Here is a 22,515-nt window from a genome sequence, read left to right as displayed (position 1 = left end):
TTCGCGCAGGTTCAGCAGCGAGAGAGACTAACTTACAATAGACCAACTTCTTTTCCTCCAGTGCTTTATTCCATCTGCTAGTTAAAAAAGTAAAAGAGAATTATAAAAGTATATTGTTAGTAACATTATACTCTTGCGTAAATGCGTACAGCCATAAACAACCGAACGGGAAACTGTTGTTTTGTTATTAATCGTATCAGATAACAACTGTTTTGCTTGTATTTTCAACCATCGTACGGTAATACACAATTACTGTAGTTATGTTACAAATGACGTTAAGTACTGTACAATAGGACTGATATATTTTTAACACTATACCTTTATTCGCTTTGGAGAAAAGATCGGCAGGGAAATATACTGCTACAGTAACTTTAAGCTGCAAGTTGTAGCTGAAGCTGAGAAAACAATGTTCAAGCTGCTAATGACTGTAAATTATTGTGCATCGGCGACATGGATGAAACTCGACCATAAATAAAACTGGAGAGAATGTATTTTAATCAAAACTACTGGGCATGAAAGAATACAAATTACTACTGTTTTCACGTCGATAAAAGATAAATACGTAAAGCTCTTATTATGATGAAATCAGGAGAAAATAGCGAACGGAATCTTGATTTTTTTTTACACAAAACAAACATACCCCAAAACGGCCAGCCGAGATTTCCGCGAACGTCATAATTATATTAACAAAAAAATAGCTAAATTAATTTCACAACGAGACGTATTTAAGTTATATTTCGACTTAAAAACACTTCATATAACGAAAAATATCCTTGTCCCAAATAAATAAAGTATCCATATTCGTTTATGCTAACTAGAAGTAAGAAAAGCACTTTGAACTTAGTTAAATGCGGCGAAATAAACACCGCGATATCGATTCCCAAAACAAAATATTGATCGCAATTTATAATACAAAAGCAATATGAGAGTATACACAATTGGAAACAATGTAGTAAAGCATAACTTTTTAAAAGATCCATGAAAAAGATGCACATTCATTATGTTGATGTTTGTATAATACTGTTAATATGTGAATAGAGTTCAGTATAATGTAGGCTAGGCTACCAGTTTGTTGATGCAGCACACTACGCCACCAAATCGAAGCAGCTGGCGAGCGAGTTAGCGCAGCGACCCAGGAAATTTGAAAATTAGTGCAGAAACATTAGAAATTACTCTAGCCGAAATTTGTGCCGGATTACTGATTGTTCCGGACTACTGATTGCCGGATTAGTGATGGTCAACAACATACCATACCCTGCCCTTTACAACATCAGGGACTTCAACTTAGCAGAATAAAACCTACATTTAATCCAAAATCCTGGGATCCAAAATGATCACACAAGTCAGGAAAAGTCCCTATAAAAGTCCAGCTGCCAGTTCAATAGATCATTAGTTTGTCTCTGAAAAAAAACAGGATCTCCAATTTCTTAAAAATTGTAGTCTTTAGAGGTGGCACCTTTCAGCATCTCTCAAATTCATATACACAAGTCTTCCATAGGCTTTATGAAACAAAACAATTGCGTGACACTGCATGTCAGACTACCCCTTACCAACTTTACTAACTTCACTTTGCCTTCAGAGTGCCCTTAATATAGTTCAATTGCTTCTTGCAATTGCAAACCAACACACAGAAAGCCTCCAAACCCCACAACACAAAATGGCCCTCACGAGTCCACAGACCATGGGGCAAACTTCAAATGGCAGGTTTGCCCAAAAGGCAAACTTCTGAAAGGGGAAAAGTTGGTTGGCTGACCTACCACTCATTTACCCTGAAAAGACAAGAAAAGAAAAAAACTTACTACAGCTATAAAAAAAATCATCTAAGCAAATAAAAAAAAAATAGTCATGAAGAAAAAGACATACTATTTCTAAAACATGAACCACTGTCTTTTTGGAAACCTACCACATTCCCCCTTACTAGAGGAGGTAAACTTTACCCTTCTCGCACTAAAAACCTTTTCTCGCAATCTATTCATACTCAAGAACTGGGTCCTGACTGTGGGTCCACAGTCTCTGTTTCCTATACTCACATTCATTCTCTCTCTTTCTTGAACCTCTTGTCTCAGACAGCACAGATTTTCCAGACTTGAGGCCGATTCTATCTCCTCAATACCTGACAACACACACAACATCTCTTCCACATGTTCTTCAATCACTCATCCTCTGATCCAGATCATTGGAAATCTTCCCAACTGTACATTCATTCACTTTCAACTCTTCTGCATTCACACTCGCACCCACACTCACCTTCTCTACCTCTTCTCTTAACGGAAAATCATGTATACTGTAAGTACCCTCAGTACCTGTCAAATCCAACCCCTCTCGAATTTTCCCTTTCTTCACTTGTGGTCCTAGCAGCTATTAAACTGAATCCTTCAGGATCACCCCAAAAAATCTCACAAAGTCATATTTGTCATTTTCAGTACTTTCCCCAAACAACCTAGCACAAGTATTCTCCTCAATTCCATTTTCATACTTCTTTATAGATTTTTCATTCTCCTACGTTTTATCCTCTTAAAAACCATTACTACTTGCTTATCTCCCCAGAAACTATCGTCTTCTTCTTCTACTGAGATTTCTGCTATCGGATGGATTTTTTATATATTCCGAGGGTTTTCTCCACCTCAACTGACTATGATGTGCTTGGATTTCCCCTTTTTCTCCTTCTTCATCTCCACAGTCCATCACATAACTGAACCCATTTGACTACAGCCTTTTTACCATGTATGGTCGTTCATACTTGTCTCACATTTTACTTACATTTAATCTTCCCTTTTCAACTACTTATTTTAATACTTTATCCCGTACCTTATAGCTCTCGAATCTTTCATTTGCTTGCCTCCCCATCTCCTGCTCCTCCTCACTTAGACCCAACCTTGTTTTCACAAACCTTTCAAAATTCATCACATATTCACTCGGAGACATGCCAGTGCTTTTATGTACAGACACATTATACACTAACACTGCCTTACCCAGCCACAAGTCCTATTCATTCTCTCTCTTAGTCACCATTTGTAACAGCTCATTTAAAGTCCTAATGGTTCTCTCTGCCAGTCCATTAGCACTAGGCACGTAGGGAGTTGTCAGTACATGCTCTATTCCCCATTCTCTGAACATTTATTCAAACAGTCTTCCAACAAACTCAGGTCCATTGTCACTCAACATTCACACAGGCTTTCTTACACACACAGCCTCGCTACATTCGCACTCTTATTCTTCACAGGTACACAACTCACAAACTTGCTCTTGTGATCCACCATCACAACTGCTCTTTCATACTCAACCTCAGCACAGGTGGGCTCGCACATACTCTCAGATACTTTCCTCTCTGACACTCATAACATGTAAGTCAAAATGTTTGCACAAATTCTCTTCAAATATGGAGAAAAAATTCTCTCCTTCTTACACTCAACCAACTTGAACCTTCCCACATGACCGTACCTATCATGTACTAACTTACACATTCCTACGGCACCACTTACTGAAAAAACAGGCACGCACATCAACTCATCCAACCACTCTCTCAAAAAGTACACTACTCCTTCACACAAAACAAACCTATCAGCAAATCTTTTATAGTCACTTAAGACCAAAGGCCTCAACTGTAGTGGCACTCTACTTTTCACACAACTTCTCAACTCACTTGCAGACGAACACCCTTGCTGCATCTTTTCAACATCCTCCAAAGTCAGCAAGTCACTGTCACTCTTACTGACTTCTACCACACCCTCATCTTCACTCTGACTCATATCAGTCATTCCCACAAACTTAGCCATACAGACCGTCTCGTCCTATACTGTATCTTCGCTACTACTAACTTCTCCTTCAGCAACAACCACTTCTCCACAACCATAGTCAACTCATTTATCCTAAAAAAATCTATCCCAAATAGGAAACATCAAGACATCTATTCGTCTCCTAATACTATGAACCAACACTATTTTATTCACATGGCACCGTACGGAGCGGAAACCTTCAAGCTCCCGCCACCCCTCTCAGATGTGCGATCCACTTCCAGACTTCAGTTCCTGGCTCGTCGTCAACCTCGCCCTCGAGAAGAGGTGAAGACATTGCTGAAAGCAGTACTGTTAGTACTCGTTAGGATACGTGTTTCCGAATACATATCCAGAACTTGGCAGTCTCGTTCAATTTTGGGAAGCCCGATCTCACACTAGAGCAGAACACTTATTGTCCTGACATGCTGTTGTTACTGTCTTAGTACCATATCAGCAGATTCAGTGAAGAGTACAGTTATTCCTGTTTCTAAAGGAACAACCAGCTCGACAGTGGCAAGTCATCCTCGTTCACCTGTCGCCCTTTGGGAAGCCAGGCCCTCATGAGTGGCTTCACCTTCGTTCCCTTCAGTGAAGAATGCAGGAGTTCTAGTCTCCGATAAGGGATTCCCTATTCCTTTCCATTCCTCTCCATTCCTCTCTGGGGAGGAAGTGAATTGGGAACTAGCCTGGTGGCTAGATGACAGGAACCTTGCCGGAGCATCTCTTCACACTCCCCCGCCCGTCATACCCGTTCACAGGTGCATTGACCGAGGGAAGAGGCACACACCTGGAAGAGTGCTGCTTTCAGGTGAGCAGAACTGGAATGGCAAACACCTCCACATCAATATCCTGGAACTCAAGACAGTTTCCTTAGCTCTTTGAGGGGTTTGGGATATTGGTAGGCTCCTCAGTGGTGCTGAGGAGTGTCAGTAATCCTATCACCATGAGAGTAACTTTTGCCAACAAACAAGAAGGCATTGCTGGTTTCCCTTCAATTGTACATGTTGACGGTGCAAGTGTATAAGGGAGTGGTTGCACCCTCGGTAGACCTGTTAGCCAGGTATATTCTGGGGAACCGAACTTAATGGCAAATAAGCTCAGTCACCATTGTCAGGTGACAGGGATTTGGCTCTTACACCCAGGCATCACACAAGATTTCCCAGTCTTTGGAACCTCGCAACAATAAATCAATACAACAGAAACTGTCATTGTGCTGTTCCATCATTCCGCTTCCATGGTCGTTGCTAGAAACATCTCCCAACACCCATGGAACAATCTTGAGGTCTCGGAAGAGGCAAAGGGATCTCTCAATTCCTTTCCCCTGTCTACGGACATTGGGGACTGTTGTTCTGGGCTCTTTTGACTCCCATGCTGCAGGAGCAACAGAGGAACGGGTCTCCACAGACACTCATGCCACCGACACCGGTCTCCGGAAGTCACCTTCCCGAGTCAGTGAAGAACCTTCCACCACTGCACAGGGCTTCTCGGACCCATGTGTATTGGTAGCAACTGTTCCACAAGGTTCCAGGGAACCCTGTGCCATGGGAATTACAGGTACATGGGTTCCAAGGATACATGTCACTGGAGGTGCATGTTCTCCTTGGACACCTGTGTCACCAGAGGTGCATGGGGCTCCAATAGACCCCCGTTTCACCAATACGGGTCCGGTCCCGGGAAATCAATTCCCCGGGCAGGTAAGGTGGTTCTGCTGCTACACAGTCACACGGATTCCAGTGACAGTCGTAATGTCCTCCAGTCTACGGACCCAGGCCCTACTTTACAAGAGAGAGTGAATGCCCAGCAGACAGATGCGGCCTCACCCCCCTGTACGTTCTCGCATGGAAGCGGTACAAGGGTCCCAAAAAGCTGATGCAGACCCACAGGTAAGCTCACCCGGAGAAGGAGGTCTACTAATTAGTCTTGTCTGTAGAGGCCTCAGCCTTGAGGAAGACTACAGCACTCGAGGAGATCAGGTTCTGTCACGCTTGAGTTTGTCCCAGAACTCGTAGCGAAGACTTTCGAGTCACGTTCAGTCCCATCTAGGAACTGGTTGGTAGTGAGCGTAACAAGATACTACTGCGTCCAGTTAGAGTACAACGGTACTATCTTCAGAGGACTCAACATCTCAGGCCTGAGTGTTGATGACTCTTCATTAGTTCTGGCTCAGATAAGAAGGAAGTGTTAAGGAACACGATTTCTCTCTAGCCTCTTGAAGCTATCAGACAAACGGACTCTACTCCAGACATGTGGCCAGGAGTTTGTTCCAAGCACCTCATGAGGAGAGGGACATTGGTCCATCCCTCGCATTTGAGAAGAACCTGTCAGTTTTACAGGTATTAGGACAGAAAGTGGTCTAAGCCGTCCACTCACGTCTTTCTACCTTCAGGATGTTGCCCACAGGGCCTGGGACTCCTTTTCCCTGGGTCCTGTGGTGGCTGCTCAACAAGTTGTGTAGCTCACCCAGCTCCCATTGTGGACAGTGGCAAAGAGTGAATGTGAGTTGGGGACTGGCTCCCTCCCTTCTCTTTTTTTATCTTTCCTCTCTCGCAGAGAGAGGCGAGTAGGCATCCATCACATGCTGGTCGGGCGGGTCATGCAGGTGAGCCTACAGAACTGAGTACTGTACTCTGTTTATAATCTTATAGATTAACCCTTTAACGCCGAAGCCCTATTTACAAAAACGTCTCCCGCATGCCGGCGGCGTTCGGTGAGTTAGCGCCAAAGCGGAAAAAAAGTTTTTTTCAAAAAATCACAGCACGCTTAGTTTTTAAGATTAAGAGTTCATTTTTGGCTCATTTTTTTGTCATTGCCTGAAGTTTAGTATGCAACCATCAGAAATGAAAACAAATATCATTATCATATATAAATATTGGAATATATGACAGCAAAAAAAAAAAACACATATAATTGTATACAAATCGCGCTGTAAGCAAAACGGTTAAAGCTAATGAGTTAATTTTTTTTAGTTGTATTGTACACTAAATTGCGATGATTTTGGTATATAACAAATTTTAAAACGATCAAAGCAACACAGAGAAAATATTATCACAAAATAATGCATGAATTGTAACGAAGCGGATAAAAAAATGTTTTTTTCAAAAATTCACCATAAATCGAAATATTGTGCTAGAGACTTCCTGTTTGTTGAAAAATGAAGCTAATTGATTGAATATCACTAGACTGTAAGTGTTTTAGCTTACAATTGCAGTTTTCGACCATTTCGGTCGAGTTAAAGTTGACCGAAAGTCGAATTTTTTCTATTTATCGTGATTTATATGGAAATATTTCAAAACTGATAAAAGCTACAACCATGAGTTATTTTTTGTTGTATTGTACATGAAATTGCACACATTTTCATATATAAAACTTTATGTAACGACTAATATAAAGCGGTGCAAATATTACAACAACAAGACGAAAGAATTTCTGAGATGTTTGGCAGAGTTACCGCGCAGACGCAAGGAAAATGTTTTTTTAAAAAATTCACCATAAATCGAAATATTGTGCTAGAGACTTCCAATTTATTGCAAAATGAAGTTAAACGATTGAATATTACTAGAATGTAAGAGTTTTAGCTTACAATTGCATTTTTTTACCATTTTGGTCGAGTTAAAGTTGACCGAAGGTTGAAATTTTGGCAGTTATCGTGATTTATGTGAAAATATTTCAAAACTGATAAAAGCTACAACCATGAGCTATTTTCTGTTGTATTCTACATGAAATTGCGCACATTTTCATATATAAAAGTTTATGTAACGACTAATGTAAAACGATGCAAACATTACGACAACATGACAAAAGAATTTCTGAGATGTTCGGCGAGTTACCCACAAGCGCAGAGCGTAAGGAAAAAAAATTTTTTTAGAAATTCACCATAAATCGAAATATTGTGCTAGAGACTTACAGTTTGTTGCAAAATGAAGGTACATGATTGAATATTACTAGAATGTAAGAGTTTTAGCTTATAATTGCGTTTTTACCATTTCGGTCGAAAGTTAAAGTTGACCGAGAAGGTTGAAATTTTGGCAGTTATCGTGATTTATATGAAAATATTTCAAAACTGATAAAAGCTACAACCATGAGTTATTTTCTGTTGTATTCTACATGAAATTGCGCACATTTCCATATATAAAACTTTATGTAACGACTAATATAAAACAGCGTAAACATTACGACAACGTGATGAAAGAATTTCTGGCGCCGACGTAAGGAAAAAGTTTTTTCAAAAATTCACCATAAATCGAAATATTGTGGTAGAGACTTCCAATTGGTTGCAAAATGAAGGTAAATGATTGAATATTACTAGATTGTAAGAGTTTTGCTTAAAATTGCGTTTTTTGACCATTTCGGTCGAGTCAAAGTTGACCGAAGGTTGAAATTTTGGCAGTTATCGTGGTTTATATGAAAATATTTCCAAACTGATAAAAGCTACAACCATGGGTTGTATTTTGCTGTATTGTACATGAAATTGCACACATTTTCATATATAAAATTTTATGTAACGGTTAATATAGAACAGTGCAAAAATTACGACAAAATGACGAAAGAATTTATGAAATTTTCGGCTGAGTTACCGCCAGTGCGTAAGAAAAAAGTTTTTTTCAAAAATTCACCATAAATCGAAATATTGTGCTAGAGACTTCCAATTTGTTGCAAAATGAAGGTACATGATTGAATATTACTAGAATGTAAGAGTTTTAGCTTACAATTGCATTTTTCGACCATTTGGTCGAGTCAAAGTTGACCGAAGGTTGAAATTTTTGTAGTCAACGTGACGGCACGTCCACTTGGCACCCAACAGACAATTTTAGTCGACGTATGATACGTCCAATAGGCGTTTAAGGGTTAATAGATGCAAGTCCCCCCCTCTCTGTGGCCTTTTTCGAATAAATGTTGCTACCATATTAATTTGAAAGGGGCAGAAGTCTGACAGTTAAACACAGTTGTTCACACTTTTGTTCAGCTGTAATGTCTTATTTATTTGGTTATTATTCTTCTGTTTTTATCTGCAATTAGATTGTTGATCTTTCTAACTTTATTTAGTAGCTTAGTTTTTCTTTCTTCCCAGGAGGTCTTAAGAAGACACAATTGATTTTTCTTTCTTCATTAGTACCATAGAAATAACTTTACAACTGAAATACAAGGTGATGAGTTGTATTAATAGGAGGTGGGTCCAAGTGAGCCTGTCTTATTTATCAACCCACAACAGGTGAGGTTTGCAACCTCATGCCTTCTTCTTTGTGCCTTAGCTGCTCCCTCTCTGCTCTGCTCTCTAATGCTTCTCTGCTTTCCTTGCTTCTCTCCCTTCTCTCTTCAGAACTGGACTTGATAAGGATTTTTGGAAGTTTTTGTCCTGTCCCTCTGCAGGCAGAATCTTGGTTTTGGTCCGGCCCTGTAGATGCTTAATTGGTTAGGCTAATCTAAACACAGCCCATTTGGGTGGATTTCTGGAAAAAGCACCGCCTTCAAAAAGGGGGTGTTTTGATGTCACCGGAACTTATAATTTCCGGTGGCTATTTATCCCACTAAGGCCACCATGCGTTTTTTTGTTATGAATTTCTCGTGATTACGAACTCGATTAAGAGCAGTCATAATGGCTTCATAACCACGACACAATCATAACATTTATCCGTGTTTTGCTTTTCTAATCACGACACGGTTTTGCTGTTCTAGCTATTTACAAACCTCTCTGTTTCTGAGTTGTGGCCTTGTGGTGAGGCATAGCCAAAACACAGGGATGTTTTGAAATTCTCTCTTTCTCTCTCTCTCCCTCTTCTCTCTTCGTTTTCTTAAAAGCTTTCTCTCCCTCTTCTCTCTTCGTTTTCTTAAAATCTCTCTCTCCCTCTCTCTCTATCTATCAATGTCTTTGTCCTTTTATTCAGAATTTCTAGTTATGTCCTTGCATTACACAACATGTCAGAGGCATGGTCTCCTTCCTTTGCTCTTACATGGCCAGGAAGGAGACCCTGGTGAGGCAAACCACCAGTCACTTCAGAATCTTACTCAGAATCCTCCCACCAACAAAGTAAATCTCCCTCATGTAAAGGCCAGTGGTTTGTATACTGTGTAGGAACAAATGACAAGATTTTAAAGTAATCTGTATTTTTCCTAACTATACAAACATGAGGTCTTTACATTTACTGCCCACATCAAGCCACCCCTCATTCTACTCCCTGGGCCAAAAGGCAAAGTGAATGCGTACCGACTGGGTGGGCGGGACTCCTACCTGTAGCCAGTAGTTGACTACATACTGTACGTACCACCTTGTTAAAGTTAACGGCTAGTCTCCAGCTGCACTGAAGCAATCTTCCTCAGTAAAGACTTCAGGTTTGTATAGTTATGAAAAATACAAAATTACTTTAAAAATTTGTCATTTTGTGATGTATACCTTTTTTTTTTTACAGATCCAAAGCGAACCAGAAAGTTTTTCTCTCTTCTCATTGATTTTTATAAAAGTTCAATGGATAATCTAGATAGTCTTATCACAATTGAGGAAAAGGTATGTACAGAAGTTTTATTTTAGTGTTTTTTTTTTCAACTATTTTTGGTGGGTTAGGCCAATTATGCTATGCAAACTGTTGAGTTAACCATTAAATAAGGCTGCCCAGGCAAGGTTATCTGTTTCATTAATCTTGATGATGACAGTATTTTCATATTCATGCAGCCAGTTGATGTTGGGTATGTTAGATAATTTACTATTTTGGGTTTTTCCATTACTGTATTAGTTTGTGTGAATGTCATTGTTTTCAATTTCAGTACTGTATGTGGTTATTCCAGTGAACAAAATTTGTGATACTTCAGTGAGAGCTATTGCTTTGTTATTTTCAGTGATTTTGCTTGCTCCACCTCTGCTTAGTGAGGGTATAACAATAACTGTCTGTATATAGGCCAAATGACTAAAGTATGTATACTTTTTACTTGTAAAAAGTCATCATCTGGTGAGAGATAGAACCTTGAGTAAATGTTTTAAAATACAGTAAACCCCCTATATTTGCAGGGGATGCGTACCGCACCCCCCACAAATAGCTAAGATCCGTGAATACTTAAAACCCTTCTAAAAACAATTAGAACTGCCTATTTTGATAGTTTAAACACAAAAAAACTCTAAAAATGCTTATACCTGAGTACTGTATTTGAATAGTTTTATCATAAAAAGTGCATGCAGTCATGAAAATGATATGAAAATACAGTAATTAGTGAATATTTCTCAGTGAAAAATACCGCGAATGGGCGATTTTTCAGCGAATAATGGGTATACGTTCCACGGAGAAATTCACCCACGAATATGTGAGTCCGCAAATAATGAGACCGCGAATACCGGGGTTTACTGTATGTTATTTTTAATAGTCAGCTTTTTGCTAATAGACTGATTGATGATAAACATCCAGCACAATTGCTTAAGAATCTTTTAAATGAATATGAATTTAAGAAGTCTCATACCGTCCATAAATTTAACTTCAATGATGTATATGTATATACAGTTGACCCCCAGTATTCGCAGGGGCTAAGGACCACAACCACCCACAATAAGCTGTTATCTGCGATAAACTGGTACCCCCTTCTAAAAATGCTTATAACTACCTATTTTAATAGTTCAAACACCAAATATACCTTAAACTAAAATGCTTATAACTGCCTATTTTAATAGTTGAACACCAAATATACCTTACAGCTATGTATGGAAACTAACAAAGTTCCCCTATATATTCAGGCACAGCCATTTTCTCACATACAGTATTCAAGCCATCCCCTTTTTTCTTTACAATAGGGGAAACATTGGGAATTCACAAGTAGACTTAAGTACTGTACAGGCAGTCCCCAGGTTTACGGCACATGTCTAACGACGAAAATCAGCAATTTTCGTTGCCGAAAATCGCCGATTTCCGCTTATCGGCACTGATAATTGGGTATTGGCGCCAATACATACCTAACAGAGGTGCCAATAACTGAAAATCGGCACTTTTAGGTGCCAATAAGCCCCGAATATCACAGAAAAAGCCCCCAAAAATCACAGATTTTTGTTTAGTGGCGATTTTTGGTTATCATCACACCCTCAGAACGGAACCCCCACCGATAACCGGGGACTGCCTGTACTTAAATATTTAGACATGCGCTAAAAAAAATACCAAATTATAAATGCAATGAACAGTTATAAAATATTCTCTTGTGTACTGTTGTCTGTTAATCATACTTAGAATCAACTAAACCTAATAAAAATGGTACAGTAAATCAAGCAAAGAAAAAACATTGTATCACGTACATATGTCTGCTTGCACTCTGTCAATAGCTTCGCTTCGGGAATTTCTTGGAGTTTTAGCTTCATATTTTTATGTTTATGATACAGTAATTCATATTTCATTAAAGGATATGTACAGTACTGAGAGAGAGAGAGAACTAAGGTATGTTTACATAGGTAAAATGAATCAGGAAAAGGTATGTTTACACCGGTACCGGTAAAATGAATCAGGAAAAAACAGTTTTGTGATTTTGAGGGATTTTACTTTAACATAAAGTATGTTAGTTTACCTTTGTATGCCCATTTTGATTTTATGTACAAAATTAAAAATATTTCCATTAATAAATTCGTTTCTTTTAGCAAGTAAAAAATTATTTTCCTAATTCTTTCGATAGTAGGCTCAGGCAGCTGATTCTGAGAATGTAAACATTACAAATGGCTAGACAACTGGTTTTTTTTATACATATTACAATGATAATAGACCAAAATACAATAATTTCTGGGTTATACGACCTGTGTCACCCGGTGAAATATCCATTCAGCACATATTTCTAGGTAAATTCATTGCTAAATATACCAGAGAAAAGCTAAATGCAAAGCTGGGGTTACTACCCCCAGTGTGAGCTCCATAAAATGGAGTCGTGTATATGAAAGGGTGAGTTTGTCACTATCACAGGTCCCCGCCCTGTAGACATTCCCAATGTCAAAGTCCCCAGAGCGAGGTGCCGATACAACAAACTAGATGCTGGACTATCAACAAACCAGCGCCATCTGCATTCCATTTTTAGCACGCATCTTCTTCGGTTGTGTTTCTTTCTGTGCGCTTTTTTGGACTTTATTTTCCTGCATGATGGCATCTTCCAAGGAATTATCATCTTCTAAGTTGAGTATCATCTCTTCCTTTTATTTTAGGCGGTTGGGGCTCCGTATTTCCTCCTAATTATATAATTTGGGGGACAATATAACGCCCGCCTCGGCCGCCTTTCTCCCGGCCTCATGTGACCTTCAGTCAACAAAAGTACAATTCCATAAAACATCGAAAACATGTACATAATGTTCGTAGAAGGTAGTACAGTACAGGTAAAATTCAATCAATTTAAAATTATATACTGTACAGGTAATGACGTACCAGAGAAATAATAAGTTGTAAAAGTATGTTTGAGCGCTAACTATGAATGAGAGAGAGAGAGAGATACTGTAATAAAGTAACTCTACTGCTTTTGTGTCGTATTTATGCGCAGATATATAAATACAAATATTTCATTCTGATTTTACACCTAAAAACACGAAAACTTAAAATTAAAAACACACTTTCTACAGGGTATCATCTTTGAAAAATGCAGTTTCTTGGTATCACATCTTGTAAAAGTACACCAACTGAACGTGCTGTAATTACATGCACATGCAAATTGCACCAGCACTTTTCTCCAAAGTGAACAGAGTAATTTTCAAAGAATGACACTTATACAACTCTTAGTTACATCTCTGATATTACATTAACCAATTCATTTTATCAAATGAGTGCGACTGAACAACCTCATCTCAAGGTCATGTAAAGTCCTTGTGACAAAGACTTTGCAAATGGACATAATACTTGTATGATATTTATGTACAGAAATATAAATATAAATTTTCCATATCGATTTTACAGTTAAAAGCATGATAACTTATAAATGTACTTCAAACATTAAACAAGCATTTTCTGCAGGGGTATCATCTTTGAAAAGTGCAGTAACTTTGCAAATGGGTATCACATCTTGTAAAAGTACACTAAGTGAATGTGCTGAAATTACCTTTGCATCAAATTATGCATGTACAAAAATAAAGATAATACATTTTCGATACAGATTTTACACATGAAAGCATGAAATGCATTTTTCATAGAGATTTTACACATGAAAGCATGAAATGCATTTTTCATAGAGATTTTGCACATTAAAACATGAAATGCATTTTTCATACAGATTTTACACATAAAAGGATGAAATGCATTTTCATACAGATTTTACACATAAAAGAATGAAATGCATTTTTCATACAGATTTTACACATAAAAGCATGAAAACTTGTAAATTACTTCAAAAATTAAACATCCACTTCTGCAGGGTTTCTCGAGAATTTCGTGTGTCTGTGAAAAAATCGCATATGCCCATTAGTTAGGTTCCAGTGAAAAGTTTGTGTGTGTGTGAATTCGCGCAACTCGAATCGTGTAAGATCGAAGTATTACTGTATATATAATCATGAAGCTACAAATGTCGCTTAAAATCGAATTCACGCTACCAATGAACTGTCATGGCGGAGGTGGGTCATTGCCGAGGCTAGTACATTTCCCCCCTCACGACGGGTAAAAACAGTACAACATCTCGGCAAAATACTTATACCTCTCTTGATGGCTCAATGGGTAACGTCCACTGGAGTTGCTGAATAGGTTTTCTTGTCACGGGTTCGTGTCCCGACGATACCAATTCATTTATCACTTATATAAATTCCCCTTCGCGACAATTTTCCAACGGAGATATCGTGGTAGCGTGAATTCGATATTAGCGACATTTGTAGCTTCATGAGTTCATTAAAACAGCTTGTGATCCTTATCTTCTTATATATCTTCCCAGTATATATATAATATATATATATATAATATATATATATATATATATATATATTATATATATATAGCTCTCCTCTACATATATATATATATAATTATTATATATATATATATATTTATATATATTATAATATATAATATTATATATATTCCTTCTTTTGTGCTAGTATATTCTTATTGGATGTGGGTGGGTAGAGCTCTGATAAATGAATCGACCAACCACATGTACATGTATTCTGCGTGAATATTATCCATCATATATCCTATTTGATCTAGCCAATTTTATATTTCTCAAAAATCATAATAGTACCTATTTTTACGTTTAGCACATGAAATCTTATCAGCTTGAGGTCGTTTTGATTAACCAGTTTTCTTGGCCATGTAAATTTTTATTGTAGGCATTCAAACCATCTCTCTGGTCTGTTTATTCCAGCTCATTTGCATTGCCAATCGGCTTATTCATTTATTTACTTTTGTTTATTTATAGGTTTGAATTAATTACATGCCGTGACGGTATAAAGGTAAAAAAAAAAAAAAATGGCCTAAAAATCCACAATACTTGTACATTGTCTCAAAATTTAAGAATTTTGGCCAAGAACCATGTATGGAATTTGTTTAGACAGATGTTGTAGCCTAGCGTAAAATCTGGTGGTTATCTAATAACCTATTAAAAAACAGTTTATTATAATTATTTATCATTAAAACACTTACCATCATTGCCAATTACTTTTGAGTATTATAATCAATCCTCGTTGTTATTATCGATATTTTCATTAAAATGGTTATCATTATCCTTCCCCTACATTGGAGGCCCAGGACATTTAAAGATATAAACTAAATTGTCTTTGTGCCACTGAATTGGGGTGATTATCTTTTATCTCATGAGTTTACGGATAATAGGTAGGCAGTCCCCAGTTGGTAGTTGGCAATTCCTGCTAACATTCTCTTTCCAAACAACATCTTCGATCAATTCATAAAACAATTCCTGCTACCATTCTCTTTAGGCATAATAGCGCTAACAAGGCTTCGTTGAGTTAAGTTCTGTGCAGCATTCTCTTTTTTAAGAATAATAACATGGCTTTTGTTCAGTTTGCACCAGGACTCGAGCTGTTCATAGAAAACTTTTATTTATTGAATTTTACCCCTTGATTGCATTACTTTTTATAATATATAATGGTCAGTCTATCATCTTTATAAATTTTTTTGATTCTGGCGGTAAGAAACAATGTTTTCCAATTAAGGTATCTATTGTAAACCCTGGAACTTTCACCAGAGAGCCGAAAGTTCGTTACTATATATAAATGGCTGATTGTATAATACATATTTTGATAAATATAAATATGGTAAATGTATCTTTATTAATGTTTTGTTGATTCTGTTATATAGAAACAATATGCATATGATAACCTAATACCCATATTTTTACTTACCAAAATCATATGAGCATAGGCTAGGAAACCTTATTTTTTCCCTCAGTGTCCTGCTTGAAATTGTATGTATGCCCTATGCAGACATGTATGTATGTATAAGCCATCAAATACGGTAATTTGTTATTACATATTTGATTTATATGCAAAAATAGAAATACAAAATACATTATATAAAAATATGATTCTTTTACCATTTTCGAGCGACATAAACACACTATGTTGCCGAAAGCTGAGCATCTCTCGGATATGAGCGCTGCCGGTAGCGGAAAAAGTATATATAAGGCTCTCGTATTTAGCAAAAATATAAAAATTAAATATTATTATATATATATTATATTGTAGCCGTCGAAGTCGGTATATCCTAAATCGCATATATATATATATATGCATTTATACTACAGGTTGACCATCACTAATCCGGCATCATTGGGACCTGCGGGTGCCGGATTAGCCATTTATTAGGCTAGAGTACACAAAACCCAGTAGCTAAGCACCTCATCTTAAATTAAAATATCCCCATAAATCAGTACAAGTTGGTTAATAAAAAAGACAATTATCAAATACAGGTAGTGCTAGCTAAGTTCGATAATTCGACTTACGATATTTCAAGTTTATGATGGGGTTAGCAATTAATGCCAGTACGAAAATATTTGGGGAAATATTTTTAGAAATATTTTTCAGAGGCAGCAGGTACAATCAGGCAGCGAGAGAGACCAGCTTACAATAGAAAAACTTCTTTTCCTCCATCTCTTTATTCCATCTGCTAGTTAAAAAAGTAAAAGAGAATGATAAAAGTATTGTTAGTGCGTTATACTCTTGCGTAAATCGTGCAACCATAAACAACGAGCAGGAAACTCTTGTTTTGCTAATGTCGTATCGATAACAACTGTTGTGCTTGTATTTCAACCATCGTCATGGTAATACACAATTACTGTAGTTATGTTACAAATGACATTAAGTGCTGTACAATAGGACTGATATATTTTTACACTATACCCTTATTAGCTGTGGAGAAAAGATCGGCAGGGGAAATATACTGCTACAGTAACTTTAAGCTGCAAGTTGTAGCTGAAGCTGAAAAAACAATGTTCAAGCTGCTAATGACTATAAATTATCGCACATCGGCAAAATGGATGAAACTAGACTGTAAATAAAATTGAGAGAATGTTTTTAATCAAAACTACTGGGCATGAAAGAATACAAATTATTGCTGTTTTCATGCCAATAAAAAGATAAATACATAAAGCTCGTATTATGATGAAATCAAGAGAAAATAATGACGGAATCTTGATTTTTTTACACAAAACAAACATGCCCCCAAAACAGCCAGCCGCGATTCCGCAAACATCATATATTAAAAAAAAATAGCTAAATTAATTTCACAATGAGACGTAGTTAAGTTATATTTCAACTTAAAAACACTTCGTGTAACAAAAAATATCCGTGTCCCAAATAAATAAAGTATCCATATTCATTTTCGCTAACTAGAAGCAAGAAAAGCACTTTGAACTGAGTTAAATCACGGTAAATAAACACCGCGATATCGATTCCCAAAACAAAACATTGATTGCAATTTATAATACAAAAGCAATATGAGAATATACACAATTGGAAACAATGTAGTAAGCATAACTTTTAAAAAGATCCATGAAAAGATGCACATTACGTTATGTTGATGTTTGTATAATACTGTTAATATGTGAATGGAGTTCAGTATAATGTAGGCTAGGCTACCAGTTTGTTGATGCAGCACAATGCGCCACAATAATAAATGTAAAAAATGGAACAGGCTGGCGTTTACAAACAGCTTGTTAGCACAGCGACCAGGGAGCGATTGAAGATTAGTGCATGGAAACATTAGAAATTACTCTAGCCGAAATTTGTGCCGGATTACTGATTGTTCGGACTACTGATTGCGGATTAGTGATGGTCAACATATATATATATATATATATATATATATATATACATATATTATATATATATATATTATATATATATATATATATATATATATATATATATATATATATATATATATATACACACATATATATACCTTGTACACACCTTTAATACCTGTCTTTATCACACCACTGCAAGTAACTCTATTAACATAATATTCTTTTACCTTTATACTCAAAAAGTAAAGCCTTCAAGTAGTTTGGAATGCTAAATAACAATTATCAATATTCTGTAGCATATTGTTTACTTAAATAACAGGTTTTGACATAGTAAGAACCTATTTTTGGTAGTCGCTGTTGAGTCCTCAAGGAGTTACCTTCCATGGACTACCAGAGTGTTGTGGTGACCAAACTAGTATCAAAGAATTCTCATCAAAGAATTCTCTTCTAGTTGGTCTTTTTGGCCAGGTATTGTGTCGTAATGATAAACACTATAACACTTGATGAAGTTTATAATGGACTCAAAGATAAGAGAGCACTGTCCCTTATCTTCAGCGAAGCTGTTACCCAGTTACTATCATCGTCAAAACCTGCTAGCAGAAGAAGTGGCTACTGCGCATGCGCAGTTCACCATATTGTCGACAACAGACTGGCACAAACAACCAAGAAGCATAACTTTCTATTGGTCATTGCAGGATGATCCCTCGCCCAAATCCCATGACTTTTTGTCAGGGAAGCAGGAGGGATTTTGAGGACTCAACAGCAACTACCACAAAAAGGCTTAAGTAGTTAATTTTTCATCCCCACCCCAAAGAAAAATCATTTCTGGTCTGAGGTCAAGCCACATGTTTCAATGCCCATTCTTTATTCCAAATACCCCTCAGGTTTGGCAACAAAGAACAAAGACTAAGCACGAATTTATGTTTTAGGATGTAGTCCTACAGTGACTTACCTAAGCATGCTGGGTTTGGTTGCAGTACTGTCTACCTTCTCCTAGTGAAGGTTAGCATACTCGCAGTCAAGAAAACCTCTGGTTTCTTCTGTAGTGCCTATGCTGTTTGCATGATGTATCATCCCCATGTAAGAGAGCCCAGTTCACTAATACAAGCTCCTGATGCTAATGCGATCAAGAAGGTTGCTTTTTGCAGCATGTGAGTTGTGGTTGCATTGGGTCCACTGAATTTAGGTGTTGATAGAAGTCTAAGCAACCTGTTCAGGGACCAAGTAATTGGAAACCTTTTAGGAGTGGGTCTTTGTAGTGCAAAAGACCGCAGGGGGAAGTGACAATTGCTATACTAGAGTCAACCCCAAATCCATAAAGCCAGGGTTCTCTTAGTGCTGCCTTGTATACCATGATTGTTGCAACTGCAAGACGTTTGTCTTCAAAAAGGTATATAAGAAACTTTAAAAGTATTTCCATTGAAATCTAAACTGGGCTCTCAGTATGGATATAATCTAACCATATCTTCCATAAGGACTGGTATTGCACTAGGTACCCAGCAATGTTGGGTGAGTAATTTTCACAGTAGATATTTTAAAAGTCCACACGTGCAGGTCTCGGCTCAGAAAAGAGGATGCATAGACGACTTTCCCCCCTACTGTATGGGATAGAACAGCGGACGGTAGTGGAATTGAACTCTTTGCCCATTGTTGGAGTAATAGGAACGAATGCCTGTTTGGCCATTTGGGGCTATTAGGTAAGCTGTGCCTTTGAAGGTTAGAAGCTTGCTCAAAACCTTCAAAATCAGGTGTATCGTCCTCCATTCGTTCCAGTCTTGTATGAAGGCATCTCTTGTTGTTGCTTGACTGTCCAAGTTCGGAGACACATGTACTAGGAGTTTGTGATTCTTGTATGTGGCTAACAGATCCACTTCCAGTTGTGGAAGCATATTGCTATTGTTTGAAAAGAGTGGTTACCCAACATCCACTCTGTTGATGCTGTCGTTTTCCTTAATAGAGAGTCTGTTATTACGATGAGAGACCCTGTGAGGTGAATTGCGGACAGCACCACTTGCTTGCGCCATCCAAAGGATAGCTAGCGTTATCATATTGAGAGGAGGTGAATGTGATCCCAACCTCTTGATGCAGGACATTGCAGTCATGTTGTCTAGAACCAACAAAATGTGTCTCTTCTGGAGGTTTGAGTTTTTTGAGAGACAAAATGACAGCTATCAGCTCCAGGAAATTGACATGACAATTCCTCAGAGTAGCTGACCACCTCCATGCCACCTGTCAATCCTCCCAGTGTCCTTCCAACCTGTCAATGAGGCATCTGTGTGTATTGTCACTCGTACAGACAGTCAGGGTGACCTGTTTCACCAGAGATTCCTTTCAGGTCCAAGGCCAAAGTATCTCCCCAACCTTTTGATTCTTTTGATGAGGTTAATCTTGCGTCTTTTTTTCTTAAGTGCGATAGCCAGAATTTTTTCACATTTTTTAGTTGCAATCTGAGTATTGGATCTGTTACTGATGCAAACTGCAGCAGGCCCTTCGTACATTCCAGTTGCTGTCTGGAACCTCTGGGCTGTGCAAGGAACATTTTGAGGTCTTTCCTTATTCTGCTTTGAGTATTGCTGGGGAAAGAGAACAGGCTGTGCTAGAGTATCCCAAGACATTCCCAGCCACTGAAAGTGTCTGCTGTGCGTGAGGCGGGATTTTTTCCAATTTATTATGAAACCTTTTGACTGGAGTCTGTTGACCACTGCTCTTAGGTTTTTCAAGCACTCTTTCTTGAGGTCCCCAGATCAAACCAGTGTCTAGGTGCAGGCTATTAGTTGTGTTCTTTCTTGTTTGAGTTCTCAGGCAAGTGCGTTCTAATTTTGTAAATTTTTGGGGCAATGTTTAGCCCAAGAGGCATGACTTTGAACTGTAGGTATCTTTCCTATCCGGAACCCTAGGAAGGGGCGGAAGGGAGCGGCAATAGGGGGCGATGCCAGTATGCATCTTTCAGATCTATAGAAACTGTCCAAGTCCCTTTTGGAATGATTGAACGTACTTGGGCAATGGTAGTCATCTGAAACTTTTGGCAAACAGTGTGTTTGTTCATGGGTCAAGGATCACTCCTTGTCTGAAGGAATCCTTTTTGGGGACACTGAAGAGATGTGCTTGGTGGCAAATATACGCATGTTTCTCTGTGACTCCCTGTAACAGGGCCTTCTGCACGAAATCTTCCAGAGAGGGGTCTGGTTTTTGGAAGAACCCATTTAAAGGAGGGGGAGGGATTAGACCATTTCCACCCCAGCCCGTTTGAAAATAATGCTGTCTCCCCGGTTTTTTATTTCCTGAATTCCCTTTTCCCCAGAAGAGGTTACACTGTACAATTCTGTTGGTGGCCTTGCTCGTTAAGTTTAGCCACAACTGACTCCTCAAACAGGCCCTTACAGAAGGGGTTAGAATGTAATAATGAAGTTACATTAGGAAGTGACTTATTGGAGCCCTTCATTGTTTCCATTCGCACTTTTATGCGCCATTCTAGAAAGTCATAGAGTGCTTCCCATAGGGTTCTCATAAAACTTTTGGCCACAACAGCAAAAAATTGTTCTGGAATCGTATGGAAGGCTTTTTGGTGGCAACTTCCAGCAAGGTGGTAGAGGTTATAATACTAAGGAGGTGGATCCTAGCATGAAATTCTTCTGAGGCTGCCCCTCTGAGATTCTTCTCAAAGGGGTCCCAAATTGCTGTGTAGTTATGTGTAATGGGAGCTTTTTTCTTTCAAAAGGGAGTTGTAGCATTGCCCATTCCTTGGTGGAATTTTCCGAAACTGGGATGACTGTGGCAAATGGTTTTAATTCTATCATTGTCTCTTGTTTTTTTCTAGTCACTACAAAATTCTGAAAATCTGCCTTCACATGATTAATTATTTTGAAAGTGAAGAGACAGAAGGCAGGGGCTACTTGGTGAGCAACTTGGGTCTTATTCAAAATGGAAGTAGAGATCAATTTTTTGTTGACCTAGTAAAGGGTGTCTTCTATAGCTTTTAATACTCTAGGCACAGGCAAGAGAACCTCTTCTTTTAGTGGTTTCTCCATGTCTGGCGAAGGTAGTACTACTAGGCACCATTCTGTATTAGGGAATGCTGCTGTCTCTAAATCTGTGTGTACAACTTCGATCATGGTTTTTCTGTCATTAATTAGATACTTATCATCGGGAGAGAAAATGCACATTAAGGCATCTCGCCAAGGATTATCAGTACTATAAATTTCATACATATCAGGCAACCAACCAAGTTTTCTTTGTTTTCAAGAAGGACTGTGCTCATGGCAGTGGTATGGGTCATACCCACTGGCAAAAAATGAACCGAGCAATTTGCTACAGAACACTTGAGCTGAGGGTCCTGCATAGTGGCAGCCCTGTAGTGATAAAACAAGTTGTTATTAGAAACTAGTTAGTACTAATTGACTGTAGTCCTTATACTATATAGGTAGTGTATAACTGTAATATATTTTATTTATCATATTGTAATACAGTCATACTTGAACTTACAAGTTAGGGTTCCAGAACCCCGCACAGGAGTGAATTTTTCGTGTAAGTTTGGAAAATGGTCTCTAAAATGCTAATAAAT

At 38.0% G+C, this 22,515-nt stretch overlaps 1 protein-coding gene across 7 annotated transcripts in view; it reads left to right on the top strand.

Annotated features, from left to right (window-relative positions):
* LOC136834724 (kinetochore protein Nuf2-like) overlaps positions 1 to 22,515 on the top strand; it is a 410,975-nt gene that overhangs the window by 178,197 nt on the left and 210,263 nt on the right. For all 7 annotated transcript variants that reach the window (XM_067097303.1, XM_067097308.1, XM_067097307.1 and 4 more), the window contains one exon: positions 10,181 to 10,275. In XM_067097303.1, coding sequence (XP_066953404.1) covers positions 10,181 to 10,275 — 95 coding nt within the window. The remainder of the gene's footprint in view (positions 1 to 10,180; positions 10,276 to 22,515) is intronic.

Source organism: Macrobrachium rosenbergii, chromosome 54, assembly GCF_040412425.1.
Source record: "Macrobrachium rosenbergii isolate ZJJX-2024 chromosome 54, ASM4041242v1, whole genome shotgun sequence".
Classification (NCBI taxonomy): domain Eukaryota; kingdom Metazoa; phylum Arthropoda; class Malacostraca; order Decapoda; family Palaemonidae; genus Macrobrachium; species Macrobrachium rosenbergii.
The sequence above is the reverse complement of the archived record's forward strand: the minus strand, read 5'-3'. Positions and strand labels throughout refer to the sequence as shown.